This window comes from Pelophylax lessonae (genome assembly GCF_965119305.1).
Source record: "Pelophylax lessonae genome assembly, chromosome: 13".
Classification (NCBI taxonomy): domain Eukaryota; kingdom Metazoa; phylum Chordata; class Amphibia; order Anura; family Ranidae; genus Pelophylax; species Pelophylax lessonae.
In genome coordinates this window covers 35,523,787-35,549,899 of record NC_138780.1, presented here as the reverse complement: position 1 = coordinate 35,549,899, position 26,113 = coordinate 35,523,787, and the positions used below count along the sequence as shown (strand labels likewise).

The 26,113-nt window shown below is 45.0% G+C and overlaps 1 protein-coding gene across 1 annotated transcript in view; it reads right to left on the bottom strand.

Annotated features, from left to right (window-relative positions):
* Positions 1-21,901, bottom strand: part of LOC309569144 (CD48 antigen-like) — a gene marked incomplete at both ends in the record, with an annotated part of 77,463 nt that extends 55,562 nt beyond the window's left edge. Inside the window, one exon of the mRNA XM_082274906.1 lies at positions 21,820-21,901. Within this exon, the coding sequence (XP_082131032.1) occupies positions 21,820-21,901 (82 nt within the window). The remainder of the gene's footprint in view (positions 1-21,819) is intronic.
* Between the last annotated feature and the right edge of the window lie 4,212 nt (positions 21,902-26,113).

Here is a 26,113-nt window from a genome sequence, read left to right as displayed (position 1 = left end):
CAAAATATAAAGCAAAATCTACAATGGAATGGTTCACAAATAAACATATCCAGTTGTTAGAATGGCCAAGTCAAAGTCCAGACCTGAATCCAATCGAGAATCTGTGGAAAGGACTGAAAACTGCTGTTCACAAACGCTCTCCATCCAACCTCACTGAGCTTGAGCTGTTTTGCAAGGAGTAATGGGCAAAAATTTCAGTCTCTCGATGTGCAAAACTGATAGAGACATACCCCAAGCGACTTACAGCTGTAATCGCAGCAAAAGGTGGCGCTGCAAAGTATTAACTTAAGGGGGCTGAATAATTTTGCACGCCCAATTTTTCAGTTTTTTATTTGTTAAAAAAGTTTGAAATATCCAATAAATTTCGTTCCACTTCATGATTGTGTCCCACTTGTTGATTCTTCACAAAAAAATACAGTTTTATATCTTTATGTTTGAAGCCTGAAATGTGGCAAAAGGTTGCAAAGTTCAAGGGGGCCGAATACTTTTGCAAGGCACTGTAAGTGCAATATTTGTAGTATATCCTGCGCTAATATAAATAAAGGTAAAAAAAAAGGAAGAAAAAAAAATCAATCCTTTTTCTATGCAAGTGCAAAGCCATATATTACCTCTTTAAAGTAAACATATCACATCAACATTAATTAAAAAATTAAGATAAAAATATGTAAAAAAAGTTCATACAGAGGAAGTCCCACATCCATGTGAATGAAAAAATACCAGCTCCAATATTTTTCTCAAATGTGATGTTAATGAGTAACTACACTTTAGTTGAGAAAAAAAAAAAAAAAAAACATTCTCTTCTGGGTGATCTCTGTACATTGCAGGGATTTTAACGAACTTTGTAGCAGATTTCTACCTTTTTGTTATTCTGAAGGAATAGCTGTTTGTCTGTGTGTTTCTTTTAACCACTAGCCAACTGCCTAACGTGGATCTATGGCGGCAGTCAGCCCCTCACAGGCAAAGCGACGTAGGTCTACTTCGCTAGCCTGTGAGGCTCTAGGGAGCGAGCTCCCGCTCCCGTTAGCTCACGGACCCCCCCCCACGCGTGTTCCGGCGGACCCGATGTCCGCCGGTCACTCGGCGATCGTCCGTTAGAGCGGGAGAAAGGCAGGCGGCTAATGTAAACACAGCCGCCTGTCATTCTCCCCTGTGTAGGAATGGTGATCATACGGTTCCACTATGTAGGACCGTTGATCTCTGTTCTTACACAAGTAGCCACATCCAATCACAGTTAGAAACGAGCCCCTAGGGACACACTTAACCCCTCCCTCTCCAATAAAGTTAACCCCTTCCCTCCCAGTGTCATTTTTACAGTAACAGTGCATATGTATAGCACTGATTACTGCAGTAATATCACTGGTAACCCCAAAAGTGTCAAAAATGTCAGTCAAGGGTCCGATCTGTCCGCCGCAATGTCGCAGTCCTGCAAAAAAAATCGCAGATCGCCGCCATTACGCGTTAAAAAAAAAAAACAACAAAAAATGACAAAAATCTTTCCCTTAGTTAGTAAACGCAATAACTTTTGCGCAAACCAATCAAAATACGCTTTTTGCGATTTTTTTTTTTTTTACCAAAAATATGTAGCAGAAAACAAATTGGCCTAAAATGTTAAGAAAATTTTGATTTTTACATTTATTTATTTGGGGGGGGGGGGGGAATTTTATATAAAAAAATGTGAAAAATATTGTTATTTTTGCAAAATTGACGCTCTTTTTTTGTTTATAGCGCATGATCAAAAAATCGCACAGGTGATCAAATACCACCAAAAGAAAGCTCTGTTTGTGGGAAAAAAAGGACATGAAATTCGTTTAGGTACAGCTTCGCACGACCGCGCAATTGTCCGTTAAAGCAACGCAGTGCTAAATCGCAAAATAGGCCCTGGTCAGGAAGGGGGTAAAATCTTCTGGGGCTTAAGTGGTTAAAGGATTATCCCGCGCACTGGAAATGTTATAGTATGTGGGGAAAAAAATTAGTTTGCAGCCCTGCCCTGTATTTCCTATGGGAAATCCAATAAGTGAAAAAGAGAGAGTTTGGGGTAGGCGCTCCTCTCCAATGTTGATATTTATTCCTTCATGTGCATGAGTATGCACCGCTGTGATGTGTGATATCAATAAATAAATAAATCATGTGTGATCATGGATAGGTAATATAAGTTCTATAGCATACAACTATAAATATATTCATGCAAACTGATATCAAAAAGTGCAGTGCATATTTTAAAATAAATACTGATAATAAACAATAATGAACCAGTGTGTGGTGTTTCTCTGCTACCACTAGAGGGAGTGTGTTTGCAGCTTGAAGAAATAGTGCTGTGATAATTGAAATGGATAAATATATATGCTATAAGTGCTTCTAAAGTGCAGTGCCTACCCCAAACTCTCTCTTTTTCGCAGCTGTTTGTCTGTGTCCATTTTCAGAGTAAATCTAATGGGAATGATTTATAATTATCAATCAGCTGCTGCACCTGCAGGGCTCTACTGAGGAAAGTGGCAGGGTCTGCATTCTTTTAGATGTGATTTTTCCCCTCTGAGAGTCTCAAAGTCTGACTTTTAGCTTAGTGCAGACTTTTGGAAAAATCAGTGATCCAAGTACGCAAGCAGGAAATTCAATTTCTAGGGGGTGTTCTGTACACCATCTGTGTACAGAATGCCTCCAGGTAGCCATATTGTATTGCACTTTACAGAAAATTACAGCGGCTGCAGATTGAAAAGGAAAGGTCATTTTTAATAACCTTCAATTACAATATGACTTGTGTTGCAATTGCATATGTTATACTATTTTTTTATTTTTTTTTTCCCCACCAAAGGGGAGTACCCGTTAACTCCTATTCATGCAGGTGCTTCACCACACACAGTGCTCAATGGAAGATTGCCAGATTATCTTGACCCTAAAAATATAGAGTGGTCAAGAACAGCTTCATTTTGAATATCCCTTTGACCGCTGCAACTATCCAGGCTTGCCATGATAAGTCACCCCTTCGCTCTCTAGCTCTAACCGTCCAGGTTTATCACAATGGGTTACCCGCTCGCTCTCCAGTATCAATCTCAGACTCACAATGGGTTCCAACCAGACATGCAAAACACACTCTCCGTAGTATAAATACTGAAGATCAAAAATGTAATTTATTAACCAGTTATATATACTGCGGCAGGCTGGCTCCTACAGGCAAATCGCCGCACAAGTACCGCGCTCGCCTGAAGGTCGCTAGGAGGCGCGCTCCCGCCCCCGCTTGTCCCCGGGGAAACCAGTGCGTTTGGCAGGCGGCTCAGATTGCCGTCTGACACCGGCGATCTCCCCCCACTGAGAGAGAAGGACGGCCGACTGATGTAAACACAGCCGTCCGTTCTTCTCCCTGCAATGATCACAGAGACCATGTGATCCTTCTATATAGGATCGCATGTCTCTGTGATCATCTCACAAGCCCAACCCCCCCCACAGTTAGAATCACTCCCCTAGGCTTACATTTAACCCCTTGGTCACCAACAGTATTAACCCCCTTCCCTGCCAGTGTCATTATTACAGTAACAGTGCATATTTTTAGCACTTATTACTGTAGTAATGTCACTGGTCCTCCCAAAAGTGTAAAAAATGTCAGTTAGGGGTCCGATCTGTCTGCCGCAATGTCGCAGTCCTGAAAAAAGTCGCAGATCGCCACCATTACTAGTAGACAAAAAAAAACAATAAAAATGACAAATCTTTACCGTAGTTAGTAAATGAGATAACTTTTGCGCAAACCATATAAAATATGTCTATTGCGATTTTTTTTACCAAAAATATGTAGCAGAAAACAAATTGGCCTAAAATGTTAAACAATTTTGATTTTTAAATTTTTTGGGGGGAATGTTATATATCAGAATGTGAAAAATATTGTTTTGTTTTTTTTTTTCAAAATTGTCGCTCTTTTTTTCAAAAAAATAAAAATTGCACAGGTGATCAAATACCCCCCAAAAAAAGCTCTATTTGTGAGGGAAAAAAGGACGTAAATGTAATTTAGATACAGCATTGCATAACCGCGCAATTGTCCGTTAAAGTAACGCAGTGCCGAATCACAAAATATGGCCTGGTCAGGAATGGGGTAAAATCTTCCGGTCTTAAAGTGGATAAAAATACGCTCATTGAGAATTTTTTTGTCAAAGACATGTAGCTAAATACAAATATATGACAAAAATTGAATATATTGGATATTATTTAACAGTCAAAGTAGAAAATGTCAATTCTTCGCAAAATTTTTGCTATTTTTTTATTAATATCGCAAAAAATAAAAAGTGCAGAGGTCATGAAATACCACCAAAAGAAAGCTCTATTTGTGGGAAAATAAGGACGTAAATTTTGTTTGGGTACAGCATTGCATGTCCGTTAAATTCGCGCAGTGCCAAGTTGAAAAAAGTGGCCTGGTCATTGAGCAGCAAAACCTTCCGGGCTAAAGTGGTTAATGTGACATGTTTACTTTTAATAATATCTCGTTTTGTATCTCAACCCCTGAGGAAGTCAAGTGACGGTGACGATACACATTGGGTGGAGCCGGATGGATACTGGAAGTGATGCAGGAGCCTCCGAGCCCCGCTGTCATCCAGAAACAGAAGTTGATTTTCTTAAATTTAAAAAATAAGTGTTAAAAAATTAGAATAAACGCCTTTTTTTAACCACCGAAACTATGAAGATGTCCTTTGTTGTAGGAGTGTGTTTAGGGAGGACGTATTGCAGATTTAAAGGGTCACACACTTGATTGGAAGAAACAATCAAGGGTTCAAAGAGTACACAGGAAAAGGAAGAAAAGTACAGAGGAGTCTATTTCTAGTGCCCCAGAGTAGGGGAATGTGCAATTTGAACTGGGATAACAGCTCAAATGTGGAGGTGAGCACAATATTTGGATGGTATTGGGAATCACTGAAGCACTGGCGCACATTTGTGGATAACCTGTTGGCACAATATGAATTGCAATTTATATTTGGGCTAAAAGGACACTTGAAAATAACTGATCCACAAATACTGAGCTGATATGTATGGAATCCAGGTGTGTCTCATTCCCCAATAAAGTACACAAAGACAGGACGTGAGGGCCCATGGGACTTTCAAGAGACACACAACAAATATAAAATTACATTCGTTTATTACATACATTTAAAAAAAAAAAATACATACATGATGCTTCAAAAATGACAAAGATGATCATCAAAAAGAAAATACAAAATACTTATACATCTATTTCTGACAAATCAGAGATACTGATCAATCTGTGCTGGATGAATCTCCGCGTTTCGCAAAAACACTAGTTAGCTTACTCAGGAGAGAACACAGATATATATCTAGAAACAAAAATATCATACATGAAGCAAAAACCAGTGGGAAAAGAAAAATGGGGAAAGGAAGGGAAAAAGGAAGGGGAAGGGGTACCAAGGACAGATGGAGAGGAGGGAATGAAATACCTTCATATAGAACAGCAACTTAAAATTTCAGCCATAGTCAAAGTCCACTAGTGTTATCACTACAGGTTTTCTACGTCCAAACCAATAAATGAAACCACGACAGAAGAAAAGATGTTCCTCCTCTCAAAGAAAATGTTTGTGCTATTCATCCCCTCCGGGAGTTGGGGAGAGAAGGGACACCGGGCCAGAGAGACGCATCGAGGCACAACCTCCAGATGAAAAGGCCAGAAGATGATAAAATCCTAAACTTGAAAGAATATATATGGTGATACTGAAAAATGGCCAGCACTGGACAGTGAGAGGTAATTGTAATTGGTTAGGTGCCACCTGAGAAAGCATAAAGCCCAAACCACCCCTGTTCCCAAATAGGAACCATCTATATAGAAAGATATATGAATAGATGGCCGATAAAAATATACTCCTTCGTGCCTGATGCTAGAGCTATGGCAGGAATAGCTGTGGACAAGGAGGCAGAATAAGCTGCTCTAGCAGCTGCGATATACTGTGCACTAGTTTCTGCTTGGGTGAGGGAGGATGAGAATGGTTTAGTAAGCCAGTCCACCACCGCCTCCTTTGATGCCCTGCCTGAGGACAGAGCACGTCCAACTTTGCCCGTGGACACAGACACTTCTGGCCGCTTCACAGTGCAATGGGAACATCTGCCTCTCCTTGATGGCCTCTAAGACATAATGGGGGGGGGAGGGCTTATTACCCAAATGTAATATAGGTAGGGAAATGTGTACTTGGATGCACTTAAATCAATGGAAAGAGGTGTTTGTAACACTTTAAGACAGGAGAGAGCGGCGCCGGCTTAGTGTAGCATAATTTTATTTAGCAATGATGGAGGGAGGTGGTTTGATGCCGATGGTGTGGATGAGCTGTTGTGTGGCTGCTTGTTGTTGATTTCAACGGCCGCGGCGGAGCGCCTGATGAAGGAGCACGGATGCTCCGAACGCGTGCAACCCCTATCTTCCTCCTACCAGGAAGTGACGTTGGTAAAGACCGGAAGTTGGTAGCCGGAGCCCTGTTGTGAACGCTCCGCCGCGGCCGTTGAAATCAACAACAAGCAGCCACACAACAGCTCATCCACACCATCGGCATCAAACCACCTCCCTCCACGCCACTTCCCTGGGAGAAAAAGATGGATGATCCCACCATACTCATCGCTCCTGTCTCACCTTACTTCAGAGTGAGTTACTACTTTTATCATTGCTAAATAAAATTATGCTACACTAAGCCGGCGCCGCTCTCTCCTGTCTTCTACTCCTCAGAGCCTCTCCTCGCTCCAGTTGGCTGCCGCCGAACGTAGCCCCCCTTCATCACCTACTGGATTCCCCCTCTTCGCTGTTCTACACCCCCTCCTCTTTCTCACCCATTCTCCTTGTACCACCTAAGGATATTAGAGAGCGCCATGACACCACCCACATCCATGTTTGGAACACTTTAACCTGAGTATTCACTACACTGACACACTACAATACCAGTGGTGGCTGGTGCTCAACATTTTTTTTGGGGGGGGGGGGCGCAAACAGAAAAATGTAATAAGCATTGCTTTGCGGCAAAAAACGATGTAAAAAATTGCGTGACTTTGAGGTCGCAAAAGTGTGAAAGGGGCCTTCAGTAATTAAGGTATAGTGTGCCCCCTTTCAATGCAGAGAGACCAACGTGCCCCCTTTCAATGCAGAGAGACCAGCGTGCCTCCTTTCAATGCACAGTGACCCCCCTTTCAATGCACAGTGACCAGCGTGCCCCCTTTCAATGCACAGTGACCAGTGTGCCCCCTTCAAAACAGTGACCAGCGTACATGCCCCCTTTCAATGCAGTGACCAGCGTACATGTCCCTTTCAATGCAGTGACCAGCGTACATGCTCCCTTTCAATAGTGATGTCGCGAACCTAAAATTCGCCGTTCACGAACGGCGAACGCGAACATCGGCAAATGTTCGCGAACCGGGCGAACCGCCATAGACTTTAATAGGCAGGCGAATTTTAAAACCCACAGGGACTCTTTCTGGCCACAATAGTAATGGAAAAGTTGTTTCAAGGGGACAAACACCTGGACTGTGGCATGCCGGAGAGGGATCACACAAAAAAAAGTTCTTAAAAATTGTAATTTTTTGATAGAGAGCCAATTATTGGAAAAATTTTAAAAAAAATAAAAATAAAAAATTTCTTTGGATTTAGCATCTGGGGGGTCTAAAAAGTGTACCTGTGAAGTTTCAGCTCTGTAGCATGTCCAGAACCAGAAAAAAAATAGAATTAGGGTTAGGGTTAGGGTTAGGGCTAGGGTTAGGTTTAGGGTTTGGGTTATTTTTATGGCTAGGCTTAGAGGGTTAGGGTTAAGGTTAGAGGGTTAGGGTTATGGTTAGAGGGTTAGGGTTAGGTTTAGTGTTAGGGGCTAGGGTTAGGGTTACGGTGAGATACTTAGGGTTAGAGTTAGTAGCCCTACCCCTACCCCTCTAACTCTAACCCTAAGCACTAAAAATAACCCTAACCTTAGCCCTGACCCTAACCCTAGCCCTAACCTTAGCCCTGACCCTAACCCTAGCCCTAACCCTAACCCTAGCCCTAACCCTAATTCTATATTTTTTCTGGTTCTGGACATGCTACAGAGCTGAAACTTCACAGGTACAGTTTTTAGACCCCCCAGACAATAAATCCAAAGAAATTTTTTTTTTTTTTTTTTTTTCAATAATTGGCTCTCTATCAAAAATGACAATTTTTAAGAACTTTTTTTGTGTGAAGTTTCAGCTCTGTAGCATGTCCAGAACCAGAAACAAAAGATAATTTTTCAGTAGAGCAGGGACACCTGGACTGTGGCATGCCGGAGGGGGATCCATGGCAAAACGCCCATGGAAAATTACGTAGTTGACGCAGAGTCGGGTTTTGATCCATAAAGGGCATAAATCACCTAACATTCCTAAATTGTTTGGAATAACGTGCTTTAAAACATCCAGTGTGTGAATACGATCAGGTATGATGTTTTATCGGTCAAGTAGTGTAAGGGTTACGCCCGCTTCACAGTGACAGACCAAACTCTGACAGACCAAGCTCCCCGTTTAACAACAGTCAGTCAGTCAGTCCATTTGCACAACAGCAAACTCCCCATTTGCACAAGGTTGGATACCAAGCTAGCCATGTCCCGTTCCTTGTCCTCACTGACATCATTGAAGGTCTCTTCCTCCACCCAGCCACGTACAACACCAAGGGTCCCCGAAAGGTGACAACAAGCCCCCTGGGACGCCTGCTGTGGCTGGTATTCCACCTCCTCAAAGCCACCTTCCTCCTCTGACATCTCTTCTTCAGACTCCTCTCTCTGCGTTGCCACAGGTACAGCAATTGACAATAACAAGGCTGCTTCTGGTGGTGATGGGGACCACAACTCTTCCTCTTCATGCTCATCTACAGCCTGATCCAGTACTCTTCGCAGGGCACGCTCCAGAAAAAACACATGGGATGAGGTCGATGATGTTGCCTTGGGTTCGACTGACCACCAGGGTTGTCACCTCCGCAAAAGGACGCATGAGCCTACAGCCATTGTTCATGAGCATTCAGTAACGCGGCCAAAAAATACCCAGCTCCGCAGAAAGAATGAAAGAAAATGAATGTTTTTTCTATGAAAAATTATCCTGCGGATCGCTTTTGGTCTGTACACAATGAAGCAACGACCTTATCATCTGGGGTGTGCCAACACACTCCTAGAGGTGATGATCGCTTCATTGTGATACGCAAGCCCCTTCACCACGACAAGGTAACGATCACGAAGGGGAATTGACACATGTATGTGCCTTTTTTTTTGTTTTTTATTTTTTTGCAGCCACAGTGTAGCACCAGAGGCCAGAAAAATTAGGCATGTACACATGCATGAAAAAGCAGGTATTGTTGCAGCCGCTGCTGTAGCAGCAGCCTGAAAAATTGAGGTTTTAAGGCAGAAAGTGCACTAAAACATTGCGGCTTGAACCGTAGTTGGTGGCGGAGACGTCACGTAAGTCATCCGGCATGCAGAGAATGATTATATACAGCAGCGTGTGGACCATTTTTAGGCCAAGGCATCTCAGTCATCACCAGGCCTTTTTTAGTCAAATGCATCCCCCACTGTCAGTCCCTTCAGGATCCATGCCTCATTCATCTTAATAAACGTGAGGTAATCAAGACTTTTTTGACCTAGGCGACTTCTCTTCTCAGTGACAATACCTCCTGCTGCGCTGAAGGTCCTTTCTGACAGCACACTTGAAGCGGGGCAGGCCAGAAGTTCAATGGCAAATTGGGATAGCTCAGGCCACAGGTCAAGCCTGCACACCCAGTAGTCAAGGGGTTCATCGCTCCTCAGAGTGTCGATATCTGCAGTTAAGGCAAGGTAGTCTGCTACCTGTCGGTCGAGTCGTTCTCTGAGGGTGGACCCCGAAGGGCTGTGGCGATGCATAGGACTAAAAAAGCTCCGCATGTCCTCCATCAACAAGACGTCTGTAAAGCGTCCTGTCCTTGCCGGCGTGGTTGTGGTGGTAGGAGGAGGATTACTTTCACCTCTTCCCCTGTTGGATTCCCGTTGTGCTGTGACATCACCCTTATATGCTGTGTAAAGCATACTTTTTAACTTATTTTGTAGCTGCTGCATCCTAATCGGTAATTGGGTAACATATCACAGACTTTCTGCTTATACCGGGGGTCTAGTAGCGTGGCCACCCAGTACAGGTCGTTCTCCTTCAGCCTTTTTATACGAGGGTCCCTCAACAGGCATGACAGCATGAAAGACCCCATTTGCACAAGGTTGGATGACGAGCTACTCATGTCCAATTCCTCGTCCTCACTGATGTCATTGAAGGTGTGTTCTTCCCCCCAGCCACGTACAACACCACGGGTACCAGATAGGTGACAACGAGCATAGAAACATAGAAACATAGAATGTGTCGGCAGATAAGAACCATTTGGCCCATCTAGTCTGCCCAATATATCTGAATCCTTATGAATAGTCCCTGGCCCTATCTTATATGAAGGATAGCCTTATGCCTATCCCATGCATGCTTAAACTCCTTCACTGTATTTGCAGCTACCACTTCTGCAGGAAGGTTATTCCATGCATCCACTACTCTCTCAGTAAAGTAATACTTCCTCATATTACTTTTAAACCTTTGCCCCTCTAATTTAAAACTGTGTCCTCTTGTGGTAGTTTTTCTTCTTTTGAATATGCTCTCCTCCTTTACCGAGTTGATTCCCTTTATGTATTTAAAAGTTTCTATCATATCCCCTCTGTCTCTTCTTTCTTCCAAGCTATACATGTTAAGGTCCTTTAACCTTTCCTGGTAATTTTTTTCCTGCAATCCATGTACTAGTTTAGTAGCTCTTCTCTGAACTCTCTCTAGAGTATCTATATCCTTCTGGAGATATGGCCTCCAGTACTGCGCACAATACTCCAAGTGAGGTCTCACCAGTGTTCTGTACAGCGGCATAAGCACTTCTCTCTTTCTACTGCTTATACCTCTCCCTATACATCCAAGCATTCTGCTGGCATTTCGTGCTGCTCTATTACATTGTCTTCCCACCTTTAAGTCTTCTGAAATAATTACTCCTAAATCCCTTTCCTCAGATACTGAGGTCAGGACTGTGTCAAATATTCTATATTCTGCCCTTGGGTTTTTACGCCCCAGGTGCATTATCTTGCACTTATCCACATTAAATTTCAGTTGCCAGAGTTCTGACCATTCTTCTAGTTTTCCTAAATCCTTTTCCATTTGGCGTTTCCCTCCAGGAACATCAACCCTGTTACATATCTTTGTGTCATCAGCAAAAAGACAAACCTTACCATAGAGGCCTTTTGTAATATCACTTATGAAGATATTAAACAAAATTGGTCCCAGTACAGATCCCTGAGGTACCCCACTGGTAACCTGAGCTTGTTCTGAATGTTCTCCATTGACTACAACCCTCTGTTGTCTGTCACTCAGCCACTGCCTAATCCACTCCACAATATGGGAGTCCATGCTCAATGACTGCAGTTTATTGATAAGTCTTCTATGTGGGACAGTGTCAAAAGCCTTACTAAAATCTGGGATGCCTGCTGTGGTTGGTGTTCCTCCTCCTCAAAGCCACATTCCTCCTCTGACTCCTCTTCCTCACACTCCTCTTCCAGTGTTGCCGCAGGTCCAGCAATCGATGGTAAGGCTGTTTCTGGTGGTGGTGATGGTGACCACAACTCTTCCTCTTCCTCTTCACGCTCATCTACGGCCTGATCCAGCACTCTTCGCAGGGCACGCTCCAGGAAAAAAACATATGGGATGATGTCGCTGATGGTGCCTTCGGTGCGACTCACTAGGTTTGTCACCTCCTCAAAAGGACGCATGAGCCTACAGGCATTGCGCATGAGCGTCCAGTAACGTGGCAAAAAAATACCCAGCTCCGCAGAGGCTGTCCTAGCACCCCGGTCATACAAATACTCGTTGACCGCTTTTTCTTGTTGGAGCAGGCGGTCGAACATTAGCAGTGTTGAATTCCAACGTGTCGGGCTGTCGCAAATCAAGCGCCTCACTGGCATGTTGTTTCGCCGCTGAATATCTGCAAAGTGCGCCATGGCCGTGTAGGAACGCCTGAAATGGCCACACACCTTCCTGGCCTGCTTGAGGACGTCCTGTAAGCCTGGGTACTTCTGCACAAAACGTTGCACAATCAGATTCAACACATGTGCCATGCACGGCACATGTGTCAACTTGCCCAAATTCAATGCCGCCAACAAATTGCTGCCGTTGTCACACACCACTTTGCCGATCTCCAGTTGGTGCGGGGTCAGCCACTGATCCACCTGTGCGTTCAGGGCGGACAGTAGTGCTGGTCCGGTGTGACTCTCTGCTTTCAGGCAAGTCAACCCCAAGACAGCGTGACACTGTCGTATCCGGCATGTGGAATAGCCCCTGGGGAGCTGGGAGGGTGTAGTTGGTGTGGAGCAAGACGCAACAGCAGAAGAGGACTCAGCCGAGGAGGTTAGCAAAGAGGATGGAGTAGGAGGAGTTGAGGAGGTGGCAGCAGGCCTGCCTGCAAGTCGTGGCGGTGTCACCAACTCCTCTGCAGCAGAGCCACGCATTCCATGCTTGGCAGCCGCCAGCAGGTTTACCCAATGCGCAGTGTAAGTTATATACCTGCCCTGACCGTGCTTTGCAGACCAGCTATCAGTGGTCAGATGGACCCTTGCCCCAACACTGTGTGCCAGACGGGACATGATTTCCTTTTCCACAATAGAGTACAGGTTGGGGATTGCCTTTTGTGAAAAATAATTTCGGCTGGGTACCTTCCACTGCGGTGTCCCAATAGCGACAAATTTTTTGAAGGCCTCAGACTCCACCAGCTTGTATGGTAAAAGCTGGCGGGCTAAGAGTTCCGACAAGCCAGCTGTCAGACGCCGGGCAAGGGGGTGACTCTGTGAGATTGGCTTCTTACGCTCAAACATTTCCTTGACAGACACCTGACTGTGGGCAGGTGAGCAGGAACTGCTGAAGGTGAGAGGCGGAGGGGCGGGTTGTTGATAGGGGGCATGGAGGACAGCAGTGGTTGACGTGGCTGAAGATGCTGGACCAGGAGGAGGATGGTGGCTTTCAGTTTGTGTGCTGCTTTTACTCATGTGTTGATCCCATAGGCGTTTGTGATGTGAGATCATGTGCCTTCGCAAAGCAGTTGTACCTAGGTGGGTGTTGGACTTCCCACGACTCAGTTTCTTTTGGCACAGGTTACAAATGGCATTGCTGATATCAGAGGCAGACACACAAAAAAAATGCCACACTGCTGAGCTTTGCAAGGACGGCATTCTGGTGGTGGCAACAGCTTGCGTTGATTGGCGTGCTGTCTGGCTGACCCCGGGTGCCGAATCTACATGCTGTCTGACTGCGCCACTAGCTCCTTGCGATGACCTCCTCCCCCTGCTTCCAACTCGTCTCCTCCTCCTCTCTGTCTCCCCATCTGAACTTTACCCCTCTTCTTCTGCTCTTCGAGCAGGCACCCAGGTGACATCCACAGACACATCGTCATCATCAGCCGCTTCACTTGACAACTCAGCAAAGGCAGCAGCAGGTACAACATCACCATCATCATCATCACAATGTACGTCCATGTGTATAATGCTGCCTGACTGAGACATATCCCCGTTATCTACATCCTCTGGCACTAATAGTTGCGCATCACTTATTTCTTCCAACTGATGTGAAAATAACTCCTCTGACAGATCAAGTGAAGCGGCTGTGGTGCTAGTGTTGGGGGTGGTGCCGGCGGGCTGGCGAGTGGTAAATTGAGAGGTGCCCGAAGCTGAGCTGGAGGAGGATGGTGCATTAAGGTTCCGAGCGGAAGCTGTAGACGATTGGGTGTCCTGTGTAAGCCAGTCAACTATGGCCTCAGAATTTTTTGAGTTCAGGGTCTGTGGTGGCCTCTGAACACTGGGCATTATTCTAGGGCCTAAGGAAATCACAGCACCACGACCACGACGGCCCTTGCGGGGTGGCCTGCCTCTGCCTGTCATTTTTTTTTTAATGTGTTGTTACTGTTGTACTATGAGTGCAAGCTGCTGTGCCACCTTATATATCAGTGGTGGGTGGGCAGTGGGTACAGTACACTCTCTGTGGACCTGACAGCAGTCACTGGCACCCAGGCAACTGCAATTTAAAAAATATATATATTTTTTTTTACTTTGCAAGCTGCTGTGCCACCTTATATATCAGTGGTGGGTGGGCAGTGGCACAGTACACTCTCTGTGGACCTGAGTACACTCACTGCAAATATTTTTTAAAATGCCAGGTACTGTGCCTGTGCCACCCGAAATGAGTGTGGTGTGCACACAGTACAGTCTGTGGTAGGTCTGTGGCCTCTCACACACAGCGGGTAGGCAACTGCAGTCACAGTGTACAATATATATATATATATATATATATATATATATATAGAAAAAACTCTATTACCTTACCAGCCCTTAAAAGGGCTTTTGGGGACGCTAGATATATATATATGTATATATATAAATAAAAAAAAAAAACCTTAATTACCAGCCCTTAAAAGGGCTTTTGGGGACACTAGATAGATATATATATATATATAAGAAGAAACAACTCAATTACCAGCCCTTAAAAGGGCTTTTGGGGACGCTAGATATATATATATATATATATATATATATATATATATATATATATAAAAATTACACAAATACCAGCCCTTAGAAGGGCTTTTTGGGGTGCTGTCCTTACAGCAGTAGTGGACCAAGAACACTGCAAGACCAGGAACACTGACTAACTGTCCCTAGCTTAACAGCAGCAGCAGCAGCTCTCCCTACTCTCACTACACACACTGCTTCAAATTGATCTAAGATGGATGCTGCCCTTGCTTATTTATAGGAGGTGGGAGGGTGTGGGAGGGAGGTATGCTGATTGGCTGGAAATGTGTCTGCTGACTGTGAGGTTCAGGGTCAAAGTTTGCCTCAATGATGTATTATGGGGGGCGGACCGAACATCGCATATGTTCGCCTGCAGCGGCGAACGCGAACATGCGAAGTTCGCCGGGAACTGTTCGCCGGCGAACAGTTCTATACATCTCTACCTTTCAATGCAGTGACCAGCGTACATGCCCCCTTCAATGCAGTGACCAGCGTACATGCCCCTTTCAATGCAGTGACCAGCGTACATGCCCCTTTCAATGTAGTGACCAGCATGCATGCCTCTTTCAATGCAGTGACCAGCGTACATGCCCCCTTTCAGTTCAATAGTTTTTATTAGAAATTTTCCAAACATACAACAAGCAATTTGCCAGAAAATACAAAGATCAGGGCATACAAACATAGCAAATAATAGCTTATACTTTAAATTGAGCAAAGTACTTCAAGTCTGAAAAAGAGCGAGGAGAAGGGCCCAAGGTTAAATCCAAGATCCTACGCCTAGGGCACCGGTCAAGGCCAGAGGAAATGCGCCACGAGGCCAGGCACCCCACTGGGAGCATACTGTGCCCAGGCCCCATGGCCCGCCCCCCCCCCCAAACCAGCCCCCCTCCCAATGAACCCCGGAGCCCCTCCCCAAGACTGGTCTCAAAAAGGGTACACTTCCAATCTTCCAGACTGAAAACAGGGTAGGAATCTCAGGGACTTGAAGTACATGTTAAAGAAGAAACAGTGGTAACAGTCGATTTATACAACAGGTAGACTATCAACTGGACAGTCCAAACATTGCCTCCAAATATTAGTCAACAGAAAAAGCAAGTAATAGTCAAGAACGCTCGATTTCAACTAGGATAGAGCATCTGCCAACGCCCCCATTGCTTCTGGAATGCCGGAAGGGCGTCTCGTGAGCCAGCAAATAATTTTTCATAAGAGTGGATCACTTTCACACGGTTGACAACATCATAAACGGTAGGAGTCCGTGCTGACCTCCATGCTGCTGATATAGTCACCCTGGCCGCCATGAAAATATGGGAGATAATACATCTATGCTCTTTCTGGATTGCACGGATTCCCAAATTGAGCAATGCCAAGGCAGGTGACATGGTAAGCGGCAGGCCCGTTACAGATGCTATCAAGGCGTAGACTGCAACCCAGTAGCTTTTCAGGCGCCTACACTCCCAAAATATGTGCAAAAGAGTACCTCTGGACCCACAATCCCGCCAACATGTGTCTAAAGAGTCCTTAAACATTTTCACCAATCGTGATGGAGTGAGGTAGCTCCTGTTCAGAAGTTTCATTGCCCCTTCCCAATGGTTGGTGCAATGTGTATATTGATAGCTGGATTTAATGGCATCTCGCCAATCTACCATTGAAAATTCCGAGTTAAGGTCCCTTTCCCACTCCTGCATACACTTCGACTTAGTCTGACATCTGGGGTTCGTCAGCAGTTTATAGAACCATGATAGCCCTTTAGACCTCTTGGTCCCTGAGGTGAGATATTCCCACACCTCCTGGGACACAGAAATACGTGTGGAGGGAAATTTCAGATGGTAATGGTGCAGTTGTGCTAAAAAAGAAATTAGACGGAGGGGTGGAAGATAGAATTTGAGCATATGTAAACGATCTCGGAATGGCACGGCGGGGACATTTTAATGATGGAAGGAGAAATTTGTATGAGGCAAGCGTTAGTTCCTTAGAAATAAGTGGGACCCCTGACAACGCCCTCAGGGACCCCCAGCCAGCTACCATAGCTTGAATGGATGGGACCTCAGGAATATGGAGATCCCAACCAGTCTGTGCCACCAATAGCAAAGAGGGGAGATCTCTATTTGCCACTAAGGACCTTTCCAAATGAACCCATAATTTATCAGAGGCAGGGTTGAACCATTCCCGCATCTGATCTAATATGGCCGCCTTGTGATAACTACGAAGGTCCGGTAATCCAACCCCCCCCCCCCCCCCTGTTGCCTAGATTTGAGAAGGGTAGAGTAGGAGATCTTGGGCACCTTCCCCTTCCACAAAAATTTCCTGAATAATTTATCCATATTAGAAAAGAAGGAATTGGGTAGGACGATAGGAATTGTTCTAAAGTAGTACAGTAGTTTTGGCAGGAAAATCATTTTAAGCGCTGCAACCTTGCCCATCCACAAAAGTTTGTATTGAGCTATATGAGATAAATCCTGTTGTACTACATTAGTAAGCGCTGAAAAATTAACAGAGTAGGTAGTGGCAGTCGGGAAGGACAAATGAATGCCTAAGTATAAAAGGGACCTAGAGGCCCACTGAAAGGGGTGATCCCTCCTCAGTAGGCCCAAGGTTCCCGAGGACACAAATATTGGTAAACATTGGGATTTAGTAGTGTTCAGTTTGTAATAGGAGACAGCGCTAAAAGCGTCCAGGACTTTAGTAAGATTCCTCAGGGAAGTTCTCGGGGATGTAAGGGTGAGTATAACATCATCTGCAAATAAGCCTATTTTATGTACTTTGTCACCTACTCTGATGCCTGAGATAGAGGGGTCACTTCTAATAGCTTCCGCCAGAGGCTCCATCACCAGGGAAAATATCAGCGGGGACAAAGGGCACCCCTGACGGGTGCCATTCTTGATAGTGAAGGAGTCAGACATGGCATTACTCGTATAGACTCTCGCTGAGGGTATTGTATACATGGCCGATATGGCAGAGCAGACAGGTCCCCCGAATAACGAACTTGGAGAGGGTAGCTCGCAGGTACCCCCAGTGAACCCTATCAAACGCTTTTTCGGTGTCGAGCGTCAGGAACACCGAGGGCACCCTGCGGTCCTCCACCACTTTCAGAAGATTAAACATCCGTCTGGTACCGTCAGGGGCCTGCCTGCCCGTAACAAATCCAACCTGGTCCGTGCGCACTAGATAGGGAGTTACCCGTGCCAATCTCTGAGCCCATATTTTAGCGTACAATTTTAAATCTGAGTTTAATAAAGATATGGGATGGAAATTTTGTGGAACATCAGGAGTTTTCCCAGGTTTGGGCAGCGCCACAATAACAGCTTGTAACATCTCTGCGGGAAAGAAGGACTTATTCATAGCTGCATTATACACTTGACATAGATAAGGCGTGACTATGGTTCGGAAGGTGGCATAGTATTCGGCTGAAAAGCCATCAGCCCCTGGTGACTTATTAGTAGGTAGGGACCCGATAGCCAGATCAATTTCCTGCTCCGTTATAGGGGCATTCAATTGATCCAACATTTCCTCCGAGACTGTGGGCAACAGGAGGTCCCTCAGGAACCCCTGGATACCCTCCGCCGTTGGCAGTTGCGTACCGTCATCTCCTTGTAAATTATATAGGTCAGCATAATACGTAGCAAAGGCATTGGCTATGTCAGAGGGGTGATGGACAGTGTGGGAAGTACAAGGGTCCTTCAGGGAGGACAATTTAGATTGCAGTTGTCTCTTCCTAATATAGTTAGCCAACATCTTCCCTGCTCTATTGCCCTGAGCATAGAATCGCGCCTTAGAACGGAAGAGTAAAGACTGATGCTCCTCCAGCAATTTAGTCCTAACCAGCGTCCTACACTCGTTCAGTTCCTGCAGCAGGGCCGTAGTGGGATCAGATTTGTGCTAAACCTCTAAGCTCTTAAGTCTGGCCATGAGAGAGGACATAGCCTTAGCCCTTTCCCTCTTTACCCTAGCTGCCAGTTGAAGGAGGAGACCCCTAACGTAGGCTTTATGGGTACACCACAGAGTAAATACATCAGTATCAGTCGTGTCATTATGCAAGAAAAAATCTCGGATCTGACCCCGCAACCGCTCCCCATGGCCCTGGTCCCGGAGAAGAGAGACGTTGTTTCGCCACAGATGCACTGGAGTAGCATTTTGGTTCTCCGCAACCACCATCGAGACCTGGTGCGTGATCGGACCACAAGATCGGGTGGATAGAGGCTGACTTCACCAATCTCAACACAGACAAATCTGCTATAAAGAGATCCAATCTGGAATATGACCGGTGAGGGGCCGAATAATAGGTGTAATCTCTCTCTGTCGAGTTTACGCACCTCCACAGATCATATAAATCAGAAGCGTGCAAGAACCTCTGCAATGTGGCACGTGCATGCCTCTGAGGAGGGGAGCAGTCTAAAGATGCATCAGTGATACAATTAAAGTCCCCACAATACAGGAGGAGACCCTTTTTGACTCAATCCACTTTTTTGGTCAATGACCTTAGAAATCTAAGTTGGCGTTGGTTAGGGGCATACACGGTGACTAAGGTATACGGAACATTGTTAATATCACAGATCAATATTAAGTATCGACTCGCTTCATCAGTAATGGTTTCATGCAACTGAAAAGCTACAGTCTGGGCAACAGCTATAAGTACCCCATTTTTTTTTGGTTGTACCTGAGGATGTGAATACATGGGGGTATCGTCTATCTCAGGAGTTCCCAAACTGTGGGTCGGGACCCACTGGTGGGTCGCGAGCTGTGTTTGAGTGGGTCGCGCTGAGCCAGAAATCACCGAGAGTGGGCCCGCTTAAATTACAGAGAGCCAGAGCAATCAAATTGCGATGTATTCAGGACCCTACACACGCAGTTTACGGAGGCTGGTCTGCCTTTCCCACGAGGAGGATACTTGCATCAGTGAGTATGTATGTGGGCTGTTATGTAGGATATGTTCATGGGGTGCAGAGCCAGCTTCTCGGTCCTGCTGTTGGCAGCGGGGGTGGCTATACTGGAGGCGGGATTTTCTCAGCTATAGTGGGCAGAGACGGCAGCCTCAGTGTCATAGGAGGACCAGGTGGCCCGGCGGTGTCAGGAGTTTATGGCAGCTTCTGTGACCCCAGTAGAGGATCTGAAGGAAAAGAGCCAGGACACCAAGACCAGCATAGAGCTCCTCATCATGGAGACTCTGGGTGAGGTGTGCTGGGCCCTGGAGAGGGCAAACAGGGGCTTCACCTTACCTGTGGACTGCTGGGAGAGGAAGGAGGGTGAGTGCCATATTGCCTGCTGATCCCTGTCCTGGGGTGGTTGATTTCTGTCCTCTGCCTGCCTTATACTCTCTATGAGGGTGCTGATTACTTACAACTCCGCTTATATGCCACACATGCCACAGGTTTCTGACCCCTCACTTAGAACATCTGGCAAGTGTATTCAATAATAAATTGACAACATATTATTTAACATCCCCCTCCCTTTAAAATATGCGTTATTATTATTATTTGCATTTATATAACGCCAACAAATTCTGTAGGGGTTTACAATATTCAATTACGAGCAAGTGGGTCCCGAAAAATAACTGTATTCAGAAGTGGCTCTCGGCCCAAAAAAGTTTGGGAAGCCCTGGTCTATCTGAACATTTAGGTTGTTTGGATCTCATAAAATGGGTCTCCTGTACACACACAACATCCCCTTTAAGACCACGAGCCTCTCGCCAAAGAAATCGTCGCTTAAACGGGCTGTTCAAACCATGGGCATTTATGGTCACAAACCGTATGGTCATGGAATATCAAAAAGCAAGGGATTAGGGCCCATTTCCAAAATGGGGCAGTAGATATAAAAAAGAAGAAAAACATATAAAAAACCCATAGTCACTAGGTATCCCTTTACCGCAAGAAGTAGGTATGTCCGCAAGTGCAGTTCCAAGGTAGGTTCCAGACGGGAAAGAAACTGAGCATGAAGAAATCGTCCATATATTTCAATCGGAGCGTAGCTTTTGTGGAGGCTGAAAAAACAAAGCACAAGAAAAAACAAGAGTCCAAAGAAGGTACAAAACCTAACATAGGTAGAACATGGGGTATACCCCATCATGCGAAGTCAATCGCAGGTAGTGGGTGGGGGGGGGGGAACAGCTCCCCTCTTCCAATCACCTCCGGATCACCAGCCCATCAAAGAGCCGAAAGGCATCACCTTCACGTTTCCATTGTAAATAGGCAGAAGGAACACACTCTGTGGATTTCATTTGTGTACAGCTTGCCCGATCATTTGCTGGCCTGACCTCCCTGACTACATTTTCACCTGAATCCTCAACACTCAAGCTCCACTTCAGACACTACCTCACAGGTACCTGACAGGGGCGATGTGCAGTCACAGATCTGTTAGTAGGGTGTATTAGTCTAGCAGCAGCATTCAGAATAAACTGAAGGGGGGGGGATACCTTTGTAAAGGTAGGCCAGTGAGAAGGGAGTTGCAGTAGTCAAGGTGGGAAATAACCAAGGAGTGAATACAATGTTGTGTGGTGTTGTTAGTCAGGAAGGGGCAAATTCTGTAATTGTTGTAAAGGTTAAGGCAGGAGGATTTAACCAGTGATTGGATGTGGGGACTGAAGGTGAGGTCAGAGTCTAAAACTACACCTAGCACCCTGGCATGTGTGGAGGGACCAATGGTTGTGCTGTTGATCCCAATGGAAATGTCATGAGGATCGGGGGGGGGGGGGAGGATCAGGAAAGAGAAAATACTACATGTTCATTTTTGAAAAGATTAAGTTGAGGAAGTGGTGTGACACCCATACTAATATGTTGCTCAGTAAATTTGTGATATGTGAGATTGAGGGGGTGAGTTTAGAAGTGGAGTGATAAATCTGGGTGTCATCGGCGTAGAGGTGGTATTGGAAGCCATGGGATGTTATCAACTTGCCCAGGGAAGAGGTATTGAGAGAATATAGGAGGGGCCCAAGGACAGAGCCTTGGGGTACCCCAACAGAAAGAGGAAGATAAGCAGAGGAGATTGTGTATGTGACACTGAGAAAGGCAAAAGGACAACCAAAACAAAGGGCAGAGTCACAGTGGCCATAGGAGTGAAGTTTATTGAGGAGGAGTGAGTGGTCAACTGTGTCAAAGGCAGCAGAAAGGTCTAAGAGTATGAGTGTGTGGAGTGCTGACTTTTGGTTTTAGCAGTTAGTAGGTCATTAATAAATTTTAGAAGAGCAGTTTCAGTGGAATTTTGTGGGTGGAAGCTGTACTATAGGGGATCGAGAAGGTGCTTCTTAGGGAGGTATGCTTGTGAACAAGGCATACCTCACCTCTGGAAAAGCCTTTAGGCTGCCTTGCCAAAGCAAATGGGAACTGGATCTTAATAGGACTTTTATCCCCGACAAATATCATCATCCGGTTTACTCTGAAGTCCTCCATATGTGCCCACATTCAAGAGACTATTACATTACAGGCTGCTCACCCAATGGTGCTGTACCCTGTTGGTTTTGTGTTGCTACTTCCCAGAGGCCTCAGATGGGTGCTGGAGATGCTGGGAAGAATGGGGGATGCTATTACATATCTTTTGGTCTTGCCCAAAATTGGACCATTATTAGCAGGAGGTATTGTACGTAGACCTACTCAATGATTCATGGATTTCCTGATCCCGGACGATCCTGCCTTCTTCCTTCTCCATTGCTCTTATATTCCTGTAAAGACCTGTAAGAAATCAGTCATCTGTCACTTGCTTAATGTCGCCAAAGCCTGCATTGCTGTAAGATGGAAGAATCCAATTCCCCCTTCCATCTCGTGGCTCAACAAGGTTGAAGGCGTCAACAAGATTTGGTCCTCACCGCCCAGAACAGGTGGGAGCAATATACAAAAACATGGTTCTACTGTAACATGTTCATCTATTCTGATGAGAGCAAGGCCCTACTAGAAGCCTGTTTTGGGGGTTGAACTTTTTCGGCCCCTACTTTCTCCGTGTGCAACCCAGAATGACATTCCTCCCCTCGCCCCTTTTTTTCCCTTTTTTTTTTCTCTCCTCTCCGCTTTCCCTGTACTCTTTTCTGTATTCCTCTACTTTTCCCGTTCTCTTGACTCTCTCTTCTCTTTCCCAGAAAATTGGCTATCCAACTGATCATGTACTATGACTCGTAACCAATAGTACTGGAGCTTGGAGACATCTCTGCTTACTACCTCAAACTCTAGAGGTGCTTTCATCCCGATGACCAAAACAGCCTAAAGCCAATACTCGGGATATTCTCCCTACCCCTAGGTTTGCTATTTTCATTTGCTGTACCTCTTCATAGTAGAAGACACTTTTCTTACTGCCATTTGGTATATGACTCTCATTTGGTACTCTTGCACTTTGTATCCTGTGTACATACTCTGTATGTCCTCTTCTTGTATGGCATTTACCCTGTTATGAGATGTTTTGTCTTGCATTGCATTGTTGGATACTTTATTTGTATAAATAAAGAATCTGGGAAAAATGAGGGTTAATAAATTTCATCAAATAGCTCTGTCTGTTTAAGAACATGATATAAAATGTATTTGGGTACAGCCTTGCGTAACAGAGTAATTGTCAATCAAACTATTATAGCACTGGAAACTGAAAAATTACCTTGTAATTAAGGGGTATTTACAGGCTGGAACTCAAGCGGTTAAAAGAGTGACATGGGGTCTGCCATTTGAAAATTCCAGCTGCCCAGCTGTCCCTGATTTTTTTTGTCAATACCAAACAAAAAAAACAAGATAAAAATTCTGATTAAAAAGGCAGGGTACAGTCAAAACTCCCAATCTACATACTTGTTTCACATCAGCGATTCAAAAGATTGAAGCCATTGGATGAGCATGCAGAACAGGCCGCTAGCATTGTAAGGAGAGGTAAGCAATGTCAGCCTCTGTATTTTCTGAAGTATAGTACTGGTAGCTTTCTCACACGAAGTCCCTATTTTTTTTTTTTTAATGCTTTGTGGAAGGGTTGCGGTTCACCAGTCCAGAGATACTCATAGCACCTAGTTATTGCTCCTGTTCACTATACTGCATAAAAATTGTGCAGTACTATTAAAAGTAGAACTTTAGGCGAAATTTTTTATTTTTTTTTGAAGAGTAAGGGAGGGTTATACCCCCTGTCAAATAACTTTTGCCATCTGTGCCACATTGCGGAGATTTCTCCTCGTATTCTGTTCCATAGCTAAAAAAGGAAGTGGGAGGAAATCCCTTCAAATTAAGAGAAGCCCTTGGGGCTCCTCAGGTCACTAGAACAAGTGTCCCCATTGGAAGATTTCCCCTCTATGACTTATATGGGGACAACCCAAAATGTGGGATTTTCTTCTACTTTCAATGCTAATAGTAAACAGGATAATTAGAGAGAATATCCCTAAGACCCGGTCCACACTATCGCGACTTGTCAGGCGACTTGTCAGGCTGACAAGTCGGGCTCCCTCGCGGTCCATTGACCGCTACAGGACCCGTTCTAATAGGAGCGACACAAGTCACTCCGACTTAGAAAAAGGGTCCTGTACAACTTCGGGGCGACCTCGGAGCGACTTGCATAGACTTCCATTATGTGAAGGCCCTGCAAGTCACTCCGAAGTGGTGGTGCATGGGAATGCACAAGTCGCCCCCGAAGTAGTATAGAGTTGTGTCGCCCCAGTGTGAACTGACTCTAAAAGGTGCACAGAAGGCAATAAAAGCCTTACAGGGGTTCTTATCCCTAAACTAAAAAAAAGTTTTGCATTTAGTTATAATTTATTAGCAAGTAGAGTCTGCATATGTAACAAACAAATTCAATTTCACCCTTGTAGATTTACCATGTACAATTTTGTAAGCTAAAAACTTAAAAAGAAAAATGCTATGTGCTTACATTAGAGAGCTGGCAGGCACAATTCAGGTGAAAAAAAAAAAATGGGAGGGGGGGGGGGTGGTGAGAAATTGTGGTTTTAGTGCCTTTGTTGTAAATCTCAATGAAGAAATTCTCCACAACGCCTATAGCCATGGAGGTGAATCCAGGTTTTGATTAAGGCTTTATCTGATAATCCCGAACTCTTCTGTTCTTGCACTTGCATACACCTCTCGAATTATTGATTTGACAATGTAAAACACAGATTAATATCGTTTTTGTTGAAGGGGGAAAGCTAGTCTTTCTTTTGCCAATACAGTCTTCCAGAAACAATTGAATTTATTTTAGCCACTGTAGCACTCTCCTGGTTGCTAGGTGAGATACATTAAGTTGGCTCCTCTGTAGGCAGAGGAGCAGGGCCTAAATTTGTGTTAACTGTGCAGTGGTTCAAGGGGCTGTGGCTCTGTTACCCTCCCTGGCTTCTAGAACTCACTGGAAAGTTCTAGAACTTAGAGGGTGGAGGAATAGAGGCGGCAGCCTGAATATTTATGTAGTTCCCAGCAATCCCTGAGGAGCCAAGGCTCAGTAGGTGGGGAAACAACCCATAAACAGTCAGAAGCCTGGCAGTCGGGGAGCAAAGTCCAGGGTCCATTTGCCTGAAGTGGGACTGCTGTGCTGTGGGCTCTGCCCATGGGCAGAAGGAAGGCAAGTAGGAGAGAGACGAAGAGAGAAGGAGCAGCAGGGAGTCTCACACCCTTTACCAGCTGAGCAAGGCCCGGGCCTGTATAGCAGGAAGCCCATACAGCAGCCTCTTGGATCCCAGGAACTACAAAAAGGGACTGAATAAGTAACTTCCATTTCACTTTACCCCAAGCCTGCACAGAGAGGACAGTAAGGCTGCAATATTTTACATGTCCAGGACCAGGGGACAGCTTAGAGCCAGCCCAAAGCAGCTGGAAGCAAACCTATATCTCTAGTTTAGGACAACAGTAGTCTTAGCAAATCCTCAAGAGTTGATTTACGTTCTTTGATTCTGGGCATCCCATTCATCCCTATTACCTATCCAAGTTATCCCCTCAATAGACAAAAACAAACTAAAACCCCTAGACTGTTTATTGAGCCTGTGAAGAAAGTGTGAAAATTCCTGTTGCGTGGCTATGTGGGGGAAAGACCCAACAAATCCAGCAGCTCCTATGGGAGTGAGCACTACCCCATCTAAGAGACAAAAAGTCTAAAAAGTAGGAAGAACAGAGTAGACGTAAGACCAGATGAAGATGTAAAACCCTGTCAGCAGTGACAGCGTGCTGCTGGAGGGCTTCATTCTAAGGTAAGTATTTCATAATGTGCTTTTTGTTTTGCCAGCTGCAGTTTACTACCACTTGAAGAGAATTTGTTAGGAAAGGTTAAAAGCCCTGACTTGGGTATTTTTGCCATCTTTGTTCTGTTAGACAGAGACAGGCTCTCCCTATTGTTTGTGTATTGAGGTGAGACGTGTATTCTGTTAAGCGTGTCTGTTCCATTATTAAATGTTAATGCACTCATATATTGTTTTGTCCAGATGGCTAGATAATTAGTTCAGGTTAATTCTATTTCTGTATACAATTTCATCTGCATATGATAATGTAATCAGGCAACCCCTAACCTGTGTGTGGTAATCTGATCAGGAGGGAGATGTGCTCATGTGTTTATAAATTAAGTGTGAAACTGTTCAATAAAGGAGAAGATTCCAGTACAACCTAAGTTGTCAGCTAGGTTTGTATGGGGGCTGCTGGAAAATC